This window comes from Haemorhous mexicanus, chromosome 2 (assembly GCF_027477595.1).
Source record: "Haemorhous mexicanus isolate bHaeMex1 chromosome 2, bHaeMex1.pri, whole genome shotgun sequence".
NCBI classification, from domain to species: domain Eukaryota; kingdom Metazoa; phylum Chordata; class Aves; order Passeriformes; family Fringillidae; genus Haemorhous; species Haemorhous mexicanus.
Window position 1 is genome coordinate 96,434,081 of NC_082342.1, and position 19,721 is coordinate 96,453,801.

The 19,721-nt window shown below is 40.9% G+C and overlaps 1 protein-coding gene across 1 annotated transcript; it reads right to left on the reverse strand.

Annotated features, from left to right (window-relative positions):
* Positions 1–1,058: 1,058 nt before the first annotated feature.
* Positions 1,059–19,666, reverse strand: LAMP1 (lysosomal associated membrane protein 1). Its single transcript, XM_059839644.1, has 9 exons — positions 19,509–19,666; positions 10,577–10,692; positions 9,058–9,271; positions 8,791–8,952; positions 5,555–5,772; positions 4,018–4,140; positions 3,049–3,118; positions 2,679–2,849; positions 1,059–2,066 (listed from the first exon to the last, which is right to left on the reverse strand). Exons 1-9 carry the CDS (start codon positions 19,543–19,545, stop codon positions 1,927–1,929), a joined length of 1,251 nt encoding a protein of 416 aa, XP_059695627.1. The 5' UTR covers positions 19,546–19,666; the 3' UTR covers positions 1,059–1,926.
* Between the last annotated feature and the right edge of the window lie 55 nt (positions 19,667–19,721).

Below are 19,721 nucleotides of genomic sequence, written 5' to 3' on the forward strand. Positions count from 1 at the left end.
TCCGTACAGAGCCCTCTCGTGGCCAAATTCTCTCCTTCCAGCTGGGGAAAGGACAGAGACAACTGGAGCACTTAGTGAGGTTTTATGTTCCATGTGCAACAACGACTTTGGAAAGCCTCACCTTTTAACAGCACTCCAAGCTCTCTTCATTCCTCGTGAAACATGGCTTGCCCCTATCTCGCACATTGAGATTTTTTCATTCCTCAGCAGAAAAAAAAAAAAAAATCATTTTTTTCAGAGGAAGCAGAGGATTGCTCTTCTCGACAACTAAAGGGTAGCTCAACAGTGATTCTGAGCTACCCTATCCTTTATGGTACCAGGCATACACTTTTTCCTCAAGTACTGAATTATAAGGACAGTAGCAGTAACATACTCCTAGTATGTCAGCAGGTGTTGGGAAACACTATTCACTCCTAGGAAAATTCACAGCTTCCAGTTACCTTCAAGATCATGGGGCATTGGCCCAAAGCCAGCCTTACTGCCCTGCATTAGGTTCTCTTGGTCAGGAGTGTTCTGTGCAATACTGTGGTGGGCCCCAGTTCCTGCCCCGCAGAGCTGGTACTGTTAACACCAGAGCCTTCCTGAAGGAGCGAGTCAGGGAAGCTTTAACACCAAGGTTCATTTCCAGCACATAACAAGGCACACAGCCCTCAGCAGATGTAAGTTTCCTACTTTGTGGTAAGAGGCCAACTTCAAAATCAAACATGAAACGTCACTGACACAGTCCTTCGACTAAGAACCTTAGCAGCACTGTCAGAAAGTGAGGCTTAGGCAGGCAGATTGGTATAGTGACATGTCTCAGAAGTGACAGTTTAAAGAGTTAACTCCTCCAGGTCTCAGGTTACCAACACATAGCTTTCCTTGTTTCCAAACACAAAGTGCAAAATGAACCTGATTCCGACACACACACACAGAGTTTTCCTTTGTGCCACAAAGAAAAAACTTAAGCACTTGTTTAACTCCGCACTAAAGATTGTCTCAAGCTTCCCAAGTATTGCCAAACCATGATTTCAGCCCTCAACAAATGGTTTTTAAGAGTGATCAGCAATAGTAAGAAATACAGAAAAAAAAGTGTCTTTATTAGCATTGTTACAGGCAATGCATACATAAGAACTGATCCTTAAAGTGTACAACCCCCCAGCCAAGTTTAAAGCAATAGAATCAGCAGATTGAGATCTATATTGTACACATGTGCAGTAACAGGATCTCTCTGAACCTTCCAACAGAACAGACTGAAATAACTTTACAAAAAAAAGTAAATAAAAATAACACCCATTTTAAAAAAGTACCAGCTCCTAACAAGCTGGCATATCATCAAAAATATCAAACAGGGGAGTTGTCCAATCATAAAGAGTTCCTGTAAGGTTTGAGTATTGCGTCGTTCACACCCTGCATGTGCCAGGCATTGAGTTTAAAGCTTAGTAAAAAATACACACCTAAGAGACAAGGTGAAGTTCAGATTTTACATTTCAATTTTGTCAGTTGTTATTAAACTTTTTCAAATGCATCATCAGTATACTTAACATCATCGCTCAGTGGCAGCGGTGCAAATAATGAACCTTTTCCCTTTGTTAAGAGTTCTGAAATTGAGTCAGAGTTAGCAACATCCCTCTCTGGAATCAGTAGCTGACATAATCTTACGCCAATTCCAAAAAAGCACCCTTAAAAACTTTTAGCTTGTTTCTAAGTGGGTAAATATTAAAACTAGTTAGCAAAATTAAACACCAGAATTTTCAGAAGTTATTTTTGTGCATAGTTAAATGCTGCAAGATGATTTCACATTTAATAAAGCAGACTTTAAAGAAGCAATTTGCAAGAAAAGATGTTACCTTACAATATCAACCAGTTCAGGGGAAATGTAGGGGGATTTCTTCCCCCAGCCTCTTGCAATTGCTTTTCATCTATGCTGGATTTTAGTGCAAGTAATTAAATTGTTTGATATCCAGCATGGCTCCTCTTTCTGCCAATCAGGTAGGCAATTAAGACAATTAGAACAAGACCAGCAAGGGCTGCACCAACTATTATAGGGATCAGCATGTTATTTTCATCCAGTTGACATTCTTCCACTGAAGAGAGAGAAAAAGATCTACGTTAGGTACTAGTGCACCAACAGATGGCTACATAGAGAACTTCAGCATTCTGCTCTCAATATGTCGATAAAACTGGCTCAGCTAGCTTGTCAACAGTGAAAAGGAAGCCAGGTCCACTAACTATGATCATTCAGGATGAAGTTTCTAGCACCAGCTGTATACACAATATAGAGATCGTACCGATTGTTTCCTTCTCAAGAGCTGTTAGCTATACACAAATTTAGCCATCATAAATATCTACATGACCCCTCCCACAGTCATTTGCTTTCATCACAGTTACAAGGGACAGGTTTTCCCCCTTTCACACAACTGTCTGCACACAGTTTGGAGGGAAAGGTAGCACCCTTCCTTAATTGGTCTCTGGACCATCAGGAACAAGTCCAAGTTGTTTCACAGCTTTTTACATATTTCTCCCACTAGCCTCAACTTGGAAATCTTAATCAGCCCCCACATCATCTGTGGTGGGGCATGCAGAGGCTAAGCATAGCACCCACAAGCTGGTATTTGACTACAGAATGTTGTATTTATATCTAAGTATACTTCACAAATCTTGGATTTGACAGGGGCTACCAAATGCAAACCTCTTACCTGGCCCAAATTTGTCTCCATCAATCTTGAAAATCTGGACCTGAACATTAAATACATTGACAAGGGCTTGGTCTGAGACCTGCAGATTCTCCTCAGAACTGCACTTGTAGGAGTTCCCTACTGAAGCTCTCAGCTCACTCATACTGTTGTTTGATGCTTCAAATTTTGGATCTGTGTAAGAGAAACTCTGATTAATTTCTTATTAAGAGAAACTTATTAATTATATAAATCTGAAGAGCAGGAGCTATAAGCTCATAGAGCCACAATTTGATACACTCATCCCCAACATTTCTCATACATTATTTAATGCAGGCTACCCTTAATATTTAAGGATGTAGTCACAGAGAGTAGATTTTTTAGAAGTCCTTACTTTTTGCTTCAGAAGGCAGGGTTGTGCTGACACTCACACCTTGCAGGAAGAATTTTTCAGCACTTGCATTCTTTTAAAAAAACCAAAAACCAACAAATCAGTAGTTGTCATTTAGGATGATGTTGTACAACGTAAGCTGTTCATGTTCAGGTTCCAATTCCATGCATTTTGAGAAAGGTTTTTAAAATGTTCACAAATGGGATTAGCATCCAGAGAAGGTGTTTAGTTGGACTTTAGGAAAGAAAAGCTACAGAAAGTATGCACCTTAAGGAAGATTATTTTGTGAGAGGGCAAAGAGCCAGAGAAAGGAGGCCTTGACACCCCCAAACTGGTGACTTGACTTCCACACTGCAGGCATAGTCCCACCCATTGCTTAAGCAGCCTACTTGCAGTGAACTTGGTACCCCACAGAGCTGTAGAGTCATTTAACAGCAACAGCTCAACGTGATCAGCATAAAAAGGAGCGTGAAGCTCTGACAAACAGTGGATTCAGTCCTCAAAGGTATGCAGCTTCAATACAGCACCTGGGGCAGGACTGTGGGAAACAGGATTCCCAACCATCATGGGAGACCAGAAGATGAGCACACTTGGCCTTTGGGCTGTACACAGAATATTAATGAGAACTTAAATCCAGCTCCAGGCTTAAAATTAGATTAGATGCCCACTTGTCACAGCTGCTCCCAGTTTCAGCAAGAAGCCTTAAAGAGTAAGCAACATAATCTTCAAGGAAGTTCCCACTCCATACAAAATACTTTTCTGTGTACACATATATATGTGTGCATATATACACAAACACATTCTTTTCACACAATGGTAACCAAGCATAAAACCCACTAAATCCTAGTATTAAAACCAAAGGAACTAGTTACTCTCGTTGTAGCTGTCTTTTTTCCTCTTGCCCTTGCCCCAGTTAGTTTTCCCACATGTAAAGTGCTGCAGACCCTACACACTTGATGCAGTGATTCTTACCAAGGCAAAGTGGAAGATAACCCTCGTTTTCTCAAAAGTCAGGTTCAACAAGGCAGATGTATTGTCACATCTCCCAGAAGAAGTTGTATTATGTGGTATGAAATTCAGCAAATCCAAACCCATCTGTGAGAGAAGAGGAGAAATTATGACACTTGAAGAGACTGAGCACATCACCTTACACTCAGCTGAGGCGTGGCTTGCTTGTGTCTTGTGCCTGCAGTGTTGTGTTTGCCCTGTGTCCCAGACACCAGGGCAGACCCATGCAGGCTGCACCCGAGTTACCAGGCTGACACACAACTAAGGGCACATCTAACAAAGCTTTCTGCAGCCCTGGCTGGCTGCAGGAAGGAACCCAACTGCTTTCTCCACACAAACTGCTTTGGTCTTTGTGGTGTAAGAAAAAACATCAAGAACCATCAAACCACACAGAGGGCAAGATGCTATAAAATACTGCTTTGACATAAGGTAGAAGCAATTAAGGGGCCACCTGTCAGCAAATCATCTGGCATGTCATTTCAGTTCAAAATGTTTTAGTTTTGTTCATGGTTTGTGATTTTATACTGTCTTGCATCTGCAGAAGGCTGTGGGTTAAATGCCACTTGCCAAACAATTAAATAGAAACCCTTTCAGCAGCTCTTAGCTGATCCCCATGTGACCAGAAAACCTACTTGCCACCTCCTCACTGGTCATTACATTAGAAATCAGCTGTTCCACCAGAAGCAGAAGACCAGAATCAGGGAATTTCACACAATTAAGGTGGCTAAAACACAGGTACCATCACAATAAGCCACTGTTCAGCCACACACCAGCTATAACTGCATAAATTTTACCTTTCAGTCATCAACATCATAAATAAATGCAGTAGCTCCTTTTGCAAACCACTGTTTCCTGTTGGAGGGATTCAACAGTCCCTTTGGCAATCTGGGTTTGTCCACTGGCTGGCAAGCCAGGCTCTGCACCAGTAGGGCTGGATCTTACATAAACCTTGTTTGGTTTTGTTTGTTTGTTTGTTTTTACTATTAAAGTCAGCTGTTAAGTAGCTTTTAAGCATCAAAGTCAAACCTAAATTCTTCAGTGCTGGCTGGAGGGTAATTAAGTCAGAAGCCTGTTCAGTTTTACAGTACTAATTTTCCCTTCTACTAGTCATTCACTCTTTCTATACCTCAGGCCAAATTTCTGTATTTTATTTAACAGTTTAAAAATCTTGTTTTGATTGCAACTTTGATAACAGGATTCCCCTAGTCATATCTTGGTAATTTTGACTACTTCTCTTAAATGACGATATATACACTTCCTAGATTCAACAGACAAGTTTAATGCTGCTTTTAGTGAATGGAATAATCTTTAAGAACCACTTTCAGTACAAGTGTTTGGAATGTCACTAGTCCAGACCAGGTTGAGCAATTCAAATAGAGGATAATGATGGATGAACACAAACACCTGGGCTTATAAAAGAAAAGTTAGCTTATAATAATTTACCAAGTCTTTCCCAAAGAAGAAAACTGAAGGTTTTGAAGAAACAAAAATCAAAATGTACCTTTTCATCTTTTTTTGGATAGGTGATATTAAGCTGTAAGCCCATGTAGGCAAGTACACAGGTTCCATTTGGACCAGTCACGTTGTATTTACCAACTGTAGGATTTGGGGGTGATGATGTTGGTGCTGGGCCAGCTGTTGGAACCTGGCTAGTAGTCTGTTTAGGAGTTGTAGGCACCATAGTAGTAGTAGAGACCATATCTTCAGCACATTCTGTCTCTGCAGAGAAAGGAAAACAGTCATTACCAATCAAGATGAAGCTGTAGGATGATCTACCTTTTTAATCCTTGAGGGAAAGGACGACACAATTTCAAGTAGCTTTTTTCCTAATAACAGATAATAAAAGCTCAGAAACACAACAGTAAAGCATTACCTCAAGTCTTGTTGCAGAGTATGAGACCCTTTTAAAGCATGGCATGAGAAAATTACACTTCTGCTGGTAATTTACTGAAGTGCATGGGGACCACATCCACTTTCATTCCCATCCATCATTTCACTTTGCCATCAGGTCAGGGTAAATCTGACAGACCCAGCGTTCCTGCTGTCTGCCAGGCTGGGATCCCTATCACGCACTCTGGGCACTCGTGTGGGAAAAGCAGGGGAACAGTTCTCCTGCTCACTGTTCAAAGTGGCCTCCCAGGAGATGTATTCTCCTTCCCCTCACTCTCATTATTCTGGCAATAACCAGAGTAGCCTTAATATATTGCTCTGGCTCTTCTGTCCTTAACAGGGGGATTCTAAGACACTGTTTCTGATGCCAAGTTTTCTGCTGTCTCCTCTCACATTCATGTTCCCTTCAGTCCTGCACGAGGATCCACCCTCCACGGGGTTAACAAGGCTGTGAAGATGTGCAAGTTCACCTTCTCTTTTCATCCAGTCCAGCAGCAACTTCCAAGGGAACAGTGACTCTGATTTATTTGTCAGACTACTTGGAAACATGTGGCAGCAAGATCTTAACTTGATCTGGGAGCCAAGAAGGTTCCTGCATTGAACATCTAAGCCAAAACCCAAGGTCATAACAAAGACATTACTAAAGTAGAGACTTCCATGTTCCAAGCCAAGGTCATCTCCACATGCCAGGGATAACAACTTGCAACTTTTTAAGGACAACAGCAACTGCAGCAACAATCAACTCTCACTCAAAGGGCCTACTTCTAAAATTTAATGCATACATATTTCACAGATACAAGACAACTAATAAATAGCCTTAAACAGTTTAAGCAGCTTAATTTTTGATTATGGCTCAGAAAGAAGAACTCTAATCACACCATCTGAAGTCACACACACTCCAACACAGCATGCTTTCCTATTTCTACTCCATGCCTGAAAAGTTCAAGAGCAGAATGAAGGTGGATGAAAGAGAAGTGATCCTGTATTTTGTAGACTGATACTGGTCTGATCCCAAAATGCAATAATTTCCTAACAAACCAAAAAGCATCTTTCTTGGCACTTCAACGGAGAATTACTCTCTATCTGCAAGACCTTAACACATAGAGGCTCTTCTTTAAGTTGGCACAGATGGAAACAACCAAATCACACTGAGTGGAAGTTTAGTCTAGTTGGAGTTTTGATACATTATTTTTACTGAACCGATTTAGAGCAGCAGTTTCTAGTAGCTCTTCAGGACAGATCAAAAGATGAGACAAATCCTTATGTCTTGACAGTTACAGGAAAGCAGCTGGCAAAACTACCAACAGAGAGAAAAAGGAAGTTTCCCTTTCAGAGCTGCAGATAACCACTACCATTCCCTCAGTCACTAACTTCTAGTACACTTGACAGAAGTCACAATTTCTAGTTATGCAGATGCACTGAATATTGACCCTTCTTCCCTTCAGTGAGCCTTGTACCAATCACCAGCAGAAATATCCTTTCATTAAAGATTTGCAGAGAAAAGAAAAACATTAAGGAAAAATTCCAGATCTAAAGATCAATAACTAGCTGCCTAAGGGACAGGGGAAGGCACAAGCCTACAAGAATGGAACCAGAGGATTATATAAAAGAAGATCTTAATGTCTTAAAAAGAAAAGTATTACACAGTAGGGAGATTTTATTGAAGTTTTGTAGAAGCAAAAATCAGCTTTTCTCAGTATCATGTCTTATGTTTGAGCCTGCTGATAAATGATCACTTATCATACTTAACTGCTAGAACAATCAGATCAAAGTTCCATAATTCAAAAAAAAAAAAAAAAGTTCTGAAGACTGCAGTAATAGAAATCAGGGCTTGGTGTGGGTTTTTTTAAGCATAAATGTAGGTACACATCTTTACTGCAAACTAGTTCACTGAATGGAAAAGTTTGATCAAGGGAATGATACATACAAATCTGAGCCAGCCATGTGAAGCAGCTATAAAAAAAGTCAATGCCACTATTTTCATGCATCAGGCAAGGTATTTTTCACAGAAATGGGACAAGGTAGAGATACTCCAGTAGAAGGCACCTATTCATTGTTACCATTCCATGCTAGCACTGGCTACCCTAGTTTTTAATATTTGTTTCAACTTAGCAGGTGCATAAATGGGATTAACAGCTGAAAGAAAGTTCTACATCCCAGGGAAAATGAAGACTCTAAAAGTAAGGCAAAGACTTATCACTCCTTAAGATAGTATGGGTGATCAGTTTATACAGCTCTTTTGTGTTTGAGGACTGCTGCCACAAAAGCAAGGGACATGACTGGCCTTCAATAATTGGAAGTAAAATGCCACACTACTTTTCAATACAAACAATCAGGATAAAAACTTGACTTTGTGATTGTCCCTGAAGGAGAAAAACCTGACTTTTACTGATGAAATAAAACCTCCAGTAGGAAGATGTATGTTCCTGCTCTCTACAGACCAATTCTCTACTGTCTGCCATTATTTCACTAATTTTCCCCAGAGCACAGAGTAACTAGTTCAAATTACTCTGGTAGAGACCATAATGCTTGGAAGTTATCAGGTACTTCTTAAACTAGGATTTTGGCCATGTGCCCAGTCAACCTACTGCAGCATGTGTTTAATACCCATACTCATGAAGAGCCCCGTCCAATACCCATGGGAACCCAGGGCACTATCCCCTAACCACAGATTCTGACATCCTACAGAGAAAACCTGAGGCAAGTCCATTCATTTGAAAAGATGCTGTTGTCAGAGTTTTAGATCCAGTACTCACCTTAAATATGATTAGTCAGGACTTAAAAAGAAATAACCTATTATTTGAAATATTAGCTCATCAAGTACATTTTCTGTTACAAGATACTTACTGTTCACACTGAAAGTGCCATTTGTGAGATAGGCTTCCAAAGTGACATTGCTAAAAGTCACATTTGCATTCTTCATATTGATGTGCTTGGAGTTGATGCATCTGTATTTTGTGCCCACATGTGCCTGCATGATACTTTTATGTGATACAGACTTCATGCCTCCTGTAAAAAAAATGCATTGCATTTGTATGTACCAGTAGTCGAAGAAAGGACTCAGTATTGTCTCTGGAAGGGTTTTACAGTAACAACACTAAGTTTTTATTTTACCTGTAGTTGAATTTGGGAATAAAGTTGCATCTGACAGATTGTAGTGGAAAACTAGCTCTTCAACTTGGTACTTGTCTGCAGATTCTGAGAAATTCAGGCTTAACGAATGTCCTGCTCCAAAATCCAATACCAGAACTGGATGAGACACATTATCTTTACCACATGAGCTCTGTGAGTCTACTGAAGCATTTTGTGGAAGAGAAAAGTGTACAAACTGTGGGGTAGAAAATAAAACACATGTAAGCACACAAAACCTCACAGCTTTTTAAATGCCCTGTGAAACTGTTACAAACATACAGCAGATATTAATATATAAGATGTCTACTTGTATACCAGTATACAGCAAGCAGCATGTTACTGACATTGAAGTTTGAGAATCCTGTTCTCTGAAATTGGAGGTCTAAGCACTATATACTCACAGCACCTCTTAAGACTTTTCTTCCTTCTAAACCAGCAATATGAATTTGTAGATACTTCTCTACAAGAATCAAATCAGGCAAATCAAACTCTGGACAAGTGAAAAATGGGAGAATTTAAGCTTTGCTTCTTGTAGCACAACTGAGCAAGAACAAAAGGGATTGGTACATCCTACATAGCTTCCTGTAACACTCTGAGTTTATTACACATTGTGAAGAAATGTGATATCTGAAGACCAATAAAACATTTATGCAAAGTTCTGAGCTTACTGCTTACAATAAGAAACAGACAAAAGTATGTTATGAAAGAAGTCAGTTCTGAATGCAAACACATATACCAGTATCAGCAGGATTTCAGACCATCAGCACCACTGAAAACATGGATTATACAAGGCTCAGTTCCAATTACACATAGCAAGTGCACCACTGGTAAAGTAGTAGGATTTTTTTGACCTTGTATTACACTGATGGCTAGGGAAAAAAAAATCAACAACACAAAACTGCAGTAAGACTAAACCCCAATTCCTACTCAGTAGTGAAGATACAAAAACCCCCAAAACTTATTTGTTAAGGTAAATTCTTAATTTTCCATTAACAAGCTTTTGCTGTTAATATGGAACAATTTCTAAGTGTTGCACTAGTCTGTAGATAGCAAATCTCTAGATTTCAGTGTAAGTAAGAAGGTCACAGATTTCCAGAGTTTAAAAAGTTTAAAAGCTATGTTTCAGTTCAGATTTACTCCATGTGAGTGAGACCAAGTTACCAAAAGAAAACTCATAGTGTTTTTGCCTTTACAGTTCCAGTGGAAGCCATTTTAGTTATCAACAGGACAGGTGTGGAATTTCAGTCACAAAAGTAATTGTACATGTTTTGTTTGTGATTGTTTCAGGCCGCCTCAACCTTGCCGTTTAATTAGAAGCATCCACAATAAAGAAAAGCTGATGCAACATGACTGGGAGAGTAAAAATCTTTGTGGAAGCAGTTCTTCATGCACAGATATTCAGACAAAGTTTAAATACTGCACATGTGCAAAGATATTTTATATTTTATAAATACTAAAAATACTAATAAATGACAAGCAGTCAGATCCTCACTGCCCTTACCTCTTTTTGCGCATTGGTTTTGTATTCCACTGAGAAGGCTACTGTCAAATCAGCAATTATGCAGACCTTACCACTTGAATCTTTCACTTCAAATGAAGAGGAAGCCTGTAAAAAGCCTGATTAAAGAAAAAAAGTGGTTAGCTTGGTGTCACATAAATTTGCACTTTTAATCCCAAAGAGACAAATATGTACAACAGTACATTTTGGGAGTAAAACTTAAGCATAAGCTGAGTTTGGAAACTTGGGCATTGACAGTCTCTAGCTTAGCTTCAACATCACTAACAAACAGAAGACAAATTAAACACCTCATTTATAAAACTGCAAAGCCATCCAAACCAAAACTGTTGACATTCTGGTTCCTAAGAGATAAGAAAGATATGCAATAAACACCAGTCATAGTGTTCAAGGCAGCTTCAGTGTTCTCTGCACACAGCAACCATTCTACCATCTTCAGCCAGACCTGGCTTAGCTTATTTGATACTGCATGCCTCCAACACTGCCTTCCCCCCACGGCACACCATGCAGCCTTCACTCCTGCTGTACCAGGACACTCAGCTGTACATGCACTGAATGCAGCATTTAGAAAGCCTGAATTGACTGCAGATGTTTTGAAGGCACTGCCAAAAATAGCATGATAGAGCATGCTACCATTGCCAGGAGAACTTCTCTTTACCATCCTCATGCTCTTCACACTTTAGAGGAGGAGGAGGAGGCCAAGACATTGACACACACTGAGGTTATGTTTTCCTGACTGCTTTAAGCTAAACTCAGACTGAGCTGCTGAGAAAGCAGAGAAAAGCCTTTCTGCCCCTTGTTCCATTCCAGCCTCTACACTCAAGAGCACACTGAGTACAACTGCCCAAAGTACTGACTTAACAGGGCAAGAACACAGCAAGGGGAGCACGCAGTCATCCCTTCTGATGGCAGCATGGACTTGCACCAGTGTGACCAGTGCCCACTGCCAACAAAGCTTCACTCAGGGGACGCACTGTGGCAGGCTGGAAACAGCTGGAAAGCTGGTTATCTCCTACTTTATTTGTGGCAAGGGATACTTGACAGTGCTCCTGCACTTGGCCAGTTCTTTATTTTAGAATCTTTTATTTTTCAGATTCTCAATTTGTCACCACCACCCCCACAAGTGAACCTCACTGCAAAAAGCCTGCACCATTCTCATGCTAGCACTTTATCAGTTTGCATTTGCAACAACTTCAGTCTTGCAGAAAACATGATAAAAAAACAGCTGCAAGACATAAGCCATTATCACAAGCAAATAAGCTTTAAGGAGTCAAACATGCTAATCCATTCAACTGCTGATAACAGCAAAGAGATCCAGATGAGGGATTATCTGTTAGCTAGCTTCCCTCCCTGACAAGTTCTCAAAAAACAAATCTTAAAACTTTTCACTGCAAAACTATGGTGTGTACGAAGACAATTATTAGGAAAAATTGGACTTTTGTCAGCTGCACTTCAGCAGAAGGCACATCAACTGCAGGAACACATCGGAAACTATTTCTCTGGCACTCAGCAAGCATTTTCCCGTGTCATCTTCCCCTTAGCAACACCACATCCTCCCCCAGCACCAAGGGGGCAGAGCTGAAACTGGAATTCATTCAACTTTACCTAATTTTTGGACAGTCTAGACTTGAAATCAGAGATAGACAGAAGAAAGAAAATGCTTAAGAACAGATAGTGTAGAAAACTTATTTCAAATGAAACCTGTCCTACCTTTGCCTTTATGTCCAGCATAAAATGTTCATTAAGGACCACATATTCACAAATAAATGTGAAGTATCAGAGAAGTATCAGAAACATGTTTATCCACACAGAAGTTTCAATTTGCATTTACATCTGGAACTTATTTACATTTCATAAAAGCACTGCTTTTCTCTAAAGCAAGCTGCTTACACCTTCCTGAAGATTTCTAGCACAGCATAGAAAAGAGTAGAGGCAGGGAATAAGAATCCATTGCTCCTTGAACTAACACTACGACTGAAAAATTCTAGAATGAAAACCTTCAGTGTGCATGCAGACTCCCTTATTTGATAGCTATTAAAATCTATTATTTTTAGCTCTAAAATTGCCAAAAGTAACGGAGTAAAAGAATGAAAGAAAAATAATTTTTAAAAGAAATGCAGGGGAAAGAAAAGACTGAAAAACAATTAAGAAAAATGTTGCTGGCCCAAATGAAAACATGACAGACCTGTCCATTACAAATGATTCAGAGAAAAACAGACAATGCAGAAAGCATCAAATGGAAGACAAATTCTGGTAATGAAGAGTTGATAAATCACCCTCAGCAAGTTTAAGTAATAAAGAATAAGGGGCATGAATAAACATTAAATAGTAACACCTGCATAAACACTAGATTTTTTTAAGGGTAAAGTCATATCATTTTATGAATCCTGATTTCATTAGTGTGGAACAAATGCTATAAAAACCCCAGTCCTTCTTAAGAACTATTCAGCAGCTGCTAGATTTGCAGTTTCAGTGATGAGACAGACGCCTCCAGCACGAGACACTGAGTGTCCTTGATGGAGTGGTGAGAGCTGTTTCACTGCAAGTAAGGCAACACTCACAGAGATGGTGATCAGACAGAACCGAGCTGCACCATCATCTGCTCCCAAGGTCCTGAAGGAATGCAGATGAAACCAAGTGAAATGTATGGGACATAGGAGCAAAGAAAAATTGGAAAAAAACCACTGAAAAACAAACCAAGACACTGAGGGAAGGAAGGTCCCGCCTACTGTCTGCTCCAGCCAGTTTAAGGCACAGGAACAGCTCGCAGGAAAGCAGCTGTTGAGTTTTGTAAAGGCAATTTCAGTGTCGAGCAGTGATTAATGCATGAATCATCACCAGCCTACAAACACTACAAGCCTACAGTCAAAATGTCAAGACTACAGAAAAGCAAACTGATGTTGAATCAATCCATCCTGGAAATATTTCTAATAAAGTTACATAATGTATTGCTTAATTCTATCAGGGTATATCTACAGGTTGAGAATATTGTTTGTACATCTCATAACAATATCATTCTTTGTAGTTAAACACAAAAACTGATACAACTTCCAGAGTTTTAACTTTAAGCTTTAAAGGCTCTTACTAAACTGCAGAGCCCTCTATGACAACTATCTGTGACACAGCAAAGGCAGTACTTCAGATTTAAATGAAGCAGTCCAAGACCTTTCAATAGCAAAAAGTAAGTTTTGTTAGGTTCATTATTCATTTGGCTGGAAGCACTACACTACGGATATCTAGTAAAGGAATTACCAAAAATATACTAACATCAAATAAATTTCACTTGGTTCAGATGCTTCCTTTGTATTCCAGTAAGAACCAAAAAAAGACTGCTTATAATATTTATTCTAGCTGCATATTTTCAATTGAAAAATCATAAAACAATCTCTCCCTTTATACCTTTTTTCTGAAATTACAGTCTTATGCAAGAAAACATTTAAGGTAACTGTTAAAGCAACAACTAGAGATCTTGCTTGAATTAAATCCAGCATCCTTCTTTATCTAACATACATACCTACCTCAAAAAAACCTGAAGTATATTAACAGTCTGAGATAAAATAACTAAGTCAAACAAAACAAATACTTCCTTGATTGTCTAACGATTTATCTTAAAGAAATCCACCTCATAAAGTTGTTTGTTTTAAGCTGAAAACTACAAAGCTAACAAAACAATCTAGCACATGCTTTCAGGTTTCAGCTTTTTTATAACTGAAATCCTGTTAGTCAAACACAGCAAATCCTGATTTACTCTCCCATAAAATGGAAACCTACTAAGGGAGAGAGATGAATGGTTGTTGTGTGCTAGAAATTCAAGCATATTTAATGATAATTGCGTACACCATCTGCTTGCAAAGAGGACCGGTTACTACAGTTAATTATTTACTTTGCCTCCAATTTTTATTAGAAACATTAAACACTGAAAATAAGGAAAAACAAAAGCTACTCTGTATAATCTATTATATCTATTATCTACTCTGTATAATTTATTACTATAGTCATGTTTCCAGCATAAGTAAAAACTTCTTTAGCATTGTTCTCCCTCTTGGAATAAAGGGCAGTAAGCCATCCAAATCCACCTGGGTACACATCCTGTATCATTGGTACTTTAAGCCATGCAGATATCCAGTGGATGGGACTGCCTGCAGTGTTCAGGAGGAAAAACCATGGCTGCAGCACAGCACAGCTGCCAGCTCCTGAGATGTGCTGTGATGGGGTTTAGAGTATCCCAAAGCCTGGTCAAACCCACAGACTCTCCTCAGCTCCAGCCCACCCTGGAAATACTGTGCAGCAGCACTCCAGGGTAAGCAATGCCAGCCCTACATAATCATTCTGTACTTGAGCTGCAACACTGATGTGTTGCCTTGCACCTTTGCCCAGGTGTTCTGATGACAAACACAGCAAACACTGCTATCTGTGGGGCATTAATCCAAGGAGATAAGAAATGCTGGTTATTATCTAAAGAAGGTTTATTTTCTATTGTACATGTTAACCAAACTGCCCAGTAATTTACTCATTCTGATGGTTCAGAATGATCCTGTCATCTCTCACTGTTCATTCTGTGAACAGTGGTAATTTCAGTCATCACTTTTAACTCCTAAATCTACGCCAGAGAATAGAATGGAAAAATCCCTGAGCAGTTACACTCCCCTACGATGCTTTGACTTCCAATGTATGCACCACTCCCAGGGGGACACAAGGTACAAGTCCTTTATCAGAAGACAAGTCAAGATACTTCCTTAGGATTCAGCGCCTATGCCACCTCAGGATAATACAAAAAGAAAAAGACAGGAACAACTGAAAGCAGGAAAATCCTGTGACAGGCTTTGATGTACAAAACACTTTGCAAGAGGTGAGATGGTCTTCATAAAATGATGGGTTATACTTACCTTTCACCAACAGACACATGAGACTGAATGCTGGCTACCTGGAAAGGTGGCAGGAAAAGACAAGGCTGGACTCACTTGAATACCCACACAGTGGTGGGAAAAGGGAGAACAGAGCTTAATTCAAGGATGCATAAAAGTACTTTCGGGGATAAGAGAACCAGCTGCACTTGTGCAGGTGCAGCACCTGATTATGTCAAGTTCCTGATCCGGCCCTGAATATGCATCCTTGCCAACCAAGAGTCAAATTCATGAAATCTCAGATTATGGTTTGATATTGTTGATTTCAATTAAAGCAGTAAACATTTTGTTTTTCAATTTCAATTTGCAGATGAACAACTCCTGTCTTTATAAACCAAATTATACAAGTACAAAAGCATTAGAAAGGAAAGGCTAACTAACAGCCATACACTTGCCATTTGACCAGAGAATTGCACAATTGCATCAGGTTTAGTCACATGAAACTTCTTTATAGCACCCTATCTAAAGGAAGGAAGTCTTGGGATAGCTCTACAGCAAGTGATTGCATGAGTGCATTGGGAGAGCTGAACTCCCCTGGCTGGACCCTTTTCAGCATTCAGATAAGTCCATTTTGCACTGGCTCGGGTTAGTGCTGCTGTATCACACCACACAACTAACACACATTCTTCAAGGCAGCTGCCAGCCCCAAACAATGTTTTGAAGAAAGGAGCACTGTGTGACAATTTAAAGAGAAAGCTTCCCAGAGGAGAGGATACTGGAGATAAACTAACTACTTGAGTAAAACTACTCTCCGAGTTCTAGACAGTAGATCTTAGCCCAGTCAAGGAAAATAAGAATACAAGTGTTCCCATATCATACAGAGTGAATTCTTGTTAAGAAAACAGATGCCATCAGAAGTTAAATAAAAGAAACCCAAATGTATTAACTGTGAACTACTGTGCTCAAGGCTGAACTGGAGAGGGAACAAGTACCCACTGCGCAGAGCTGAAGCACATTTAAACTCTGTACTCTTAATGCCAGGGTGCACCTAAGACTCACATTTGGGAATTAACAGTAGAAAAAGTAGTACTGATAGTCAGTGGTGCTGTCAAGGGACAGAGAAGGTTAAGAAACTATTATACTAAGACTGAAAGGGACACCAGTCCATCTTGAAGTCAGATGCCCAAAAACTGTGGAATCCTGGTTTACCAAATCATAAGGTACATTTAGAAGTATGCAATATAGAATCAAGATAATGCAAGGGATTGTTCAAATGGTTGTTGTAATTCTCACCACTTACATGCCCAAAAGTGTCTTCTGCCAAGCTTAAGAGAACACATACCAAGAAATCCATTTCAACACCAAGCTTTCTCAAGGAATTTCCAAATAATCACGGCTGACTTGAGAGCAAAGACAAACTGTGGAAGCTGAAACAAGCAAAAGCAAGGTGTGCCTTTTGCTAGAAATAAACTTTTATCTTTGAGACCTACAAAAGCTTATCAAAGATAACAGCAGCTAATGTTGCAACAGAGTATCAATGTTTGAGTCAGGTTCCTCTGTACTTAGAGGCAATTCTTCACTTTGTCATCTGCCAAGTAATGTATCACATGATGACTGGCACACTAATTCAGAGCCTTAGAGACTATGTCCATACACTTCAAGCAGCGATCAAGCAAACACTATGTCAAGGGCAGCACTTGGTAAAACAATATTTCCAAAGTTGCTCAACACTAAAGCAGTTAGATTTTGTGAAAACCAAGTTATACTGGTCTCAGTTGCAAACACCCAATAATGCCAAACCTGAAAAAAACAACTCTGCACCAGATTGCTCACTAGCTGGAATTCATTATCAAATTTCTCAAATATCTCTACATGGGTAGCAAGGTTTGAAATTTCTCTTTGGACTAGAATTGCACAATAGAAACATGTGGATTACACGTCAGTGACTCTGAAATGTCATCACACTATTTTGAAAAACTAATTTTCCCTTCTGCAATTCTCAAACACTTCATTACTTATTCACTACATATGTCTGATTTTAACCTTAAATTTTCAGGAAAGTGTTCTCTGATGTGTCTGTGCTTCAGTAATGAAAAAATGTATGGGTGCTCTAGGTCTCAGAGAGCACGAGCAGCTCTGTTGGGTTTGGCACACAACCCAACTGACTCATCGTGCTCAACAACAGACAAGCACCATCTTACTCAGTATTTCAAAAAGCAGCAGCTAAGTTTAGGGGAGGTACTTCCATTTCCCATAGCCCCCTTTCCTTGCATGTACCATATGCTACCTAAGTATTTTCTTAATTCCATATGTATATTTGATGGTAGCGAGGAAATTAATTACAAAATGCTCAATGCTGACACATGAAACGTTCAGCTTAGTGCTTGCTGCTCAATCTAAATAGAAAACTGAAACACTAAGTGAGGTATGGTGAGGTATTCAGGTGGGGAAAAAAAAAAAAATCTGCTGTCCTGAAGTCAAGGCATCACCAAACAAGTTTTCACATCTGCCCCACCCATACTAATCTTTCATGACCTTATCCTAACCAGTGTTTACTCAGATGATTAAAAGGCTGCAAATAAGCTAAAAAATTTGAAGACTTCAGCTCATATATTACCTTTATCTCTTATTCTTCTCCCCTCACCTAAAATCCAAACCCTCCACACTCTAACAAGAAAAGGGTCTCTATCTCCTCCACAAGATCTTTGCCCAACATTGTAGTATAAAGCTATGCAGAAACACCCAGCTGCTAAGCTACTAGACACTAGTACAAAGTCCTCACTATCAGTAAAAAAATTTTTTAAAAAATCAAAAATAAATAAATCTGTAGTGAGATAAATCATTCTGTTGCCTCAGTTGCAGAAACCTAACATCTCACATGCCAGAAAGCAACAAAGATAGTGCACGAAATGATGCTTGTAACTGCCAATTAAGCAGAGGAAGACTACTGCAATGGCCGAAAGTATTAACTGTGGTAGCACATAAAAATCACAAAAGCTGATTTGAAAGCAAACTGTAAAGCAATTCTTCATTTAAGCCATAACAAAATGGCATAAACTATTCAAGTAATCCCCACTATGACACCAGTTCAACGACACTTCAGCTGGCAGCCCAAAAAAGCAGGAGCACTGTAAATCACTGTGCTTGCTACAGTGGCTCACGAGGCCTGGATATTCGAACTGCTCAGTGCCCTTTGCGAGGGGCACCTTTTGGGCTCAGTGAAACTGAAGTCCGGTCAATGGTGATAACGACATTTACTACCAAAGAGACATTACACGAGTCACAAAGACTGTGCCAGCCCAAAAATGATGGCAGATAAGCGTTCTCAACTGCTGCTCTATTTGGGAAATATTTTGGCCAGCTGCTGAACAAGTTTCCTTTGCTGCCAAAGCCACATCTCAGAAACCTGCTAGCGTTGTGTGATGTGGCCTTCAAGACAAGAAACCAAAAGCAAGGTAGTTATCAGTAAACAAGCAAGACACACTTCCTCGTAAAACAGCCTCGCTGAAAAACAAACCTTCTCATCAAGGCACTGAAATCTCTCTATTCCAGACACGTTTCATATTTTACTCAAGACAGGGTAGGAAGAAAGCCATTAAGCAACGGAGCACTACATATCCTATAGAAAAGCGCTGCTTCCCAGCAATGACATCAGTAGCTCCCGCGTCTCCATGCCTCGTGCTCCAGGCGCGTTTCCAGGCTCTTCCCAGAGCGCAGTCCCTACACCCAACGCAGGTGCCCAGAGCGGCGTTCCCGGGCTCTGAGGCGGTTCAGCGCGCCGAGCGCGGCAGCCGCCGCCTCCCGTCCGTCATCGGCCTCGTACCGCGGGCGGCCCTCGGAGGCCCCCGGGCGCCACAGGGGCCCGGGGGCGGGATGGCCCCCCAAGAACCCTAAGCCCCCGCGGGTCAGTCAGCACCCAGGAAGGCCGACAGCAGGCGGGAGCGGACGGGCGGGCGGGTCTCCGGTTACAGGTGCCGCGTCCAGCGCCGCCGGCACCGGGGCCACCTCAGGCCGCTGCGACCCGCCCCCGCCACCCCGGCGATCGCACAGGCCGCCCGCGTCTCCCCCCTTACCGAGCAGGGCGGCCGCCGCCAGCAGCCCCCGGGCCATGTCGGGGTGCAGGGACGGGGCGCGGCAGGAGCGGGCACGGAGCGAGGGCGGGCGCGGGGCGGCGGCGGATCCGCGCTCGGGGCGCTCTGGCGACGGCCCCGGCCGGTCATGTGACCGCTGACGTCACAGAGGCGGACCGCCCGTCACGTGAGCCGTGCCGGGGCACTGCAGCGGCG

Coding starts and splice junctions, on each gene's coding strand:
- LAMP1 (XM_059839644.1), bottom strand. CDS start 19,545: ATGGCCCGGGGGCTGCTGGCGGCGGCCGCCCTGCTCG. Junction 10,693..19,508: donor GGCGGCGGCCGCCCTGCTCG/GTAAGGGGGGAG, acceptor TTCTTTAATCAG/GCTTTTTACAGGCTTCCTCT. Junction 2,067..2,678: donor TGGAGACAAATTTGGGCCAG/GTAAGAGGTTTG, acceptor CTCTCTCTTCAG/TGGAAGAATGTCAACTGGAT.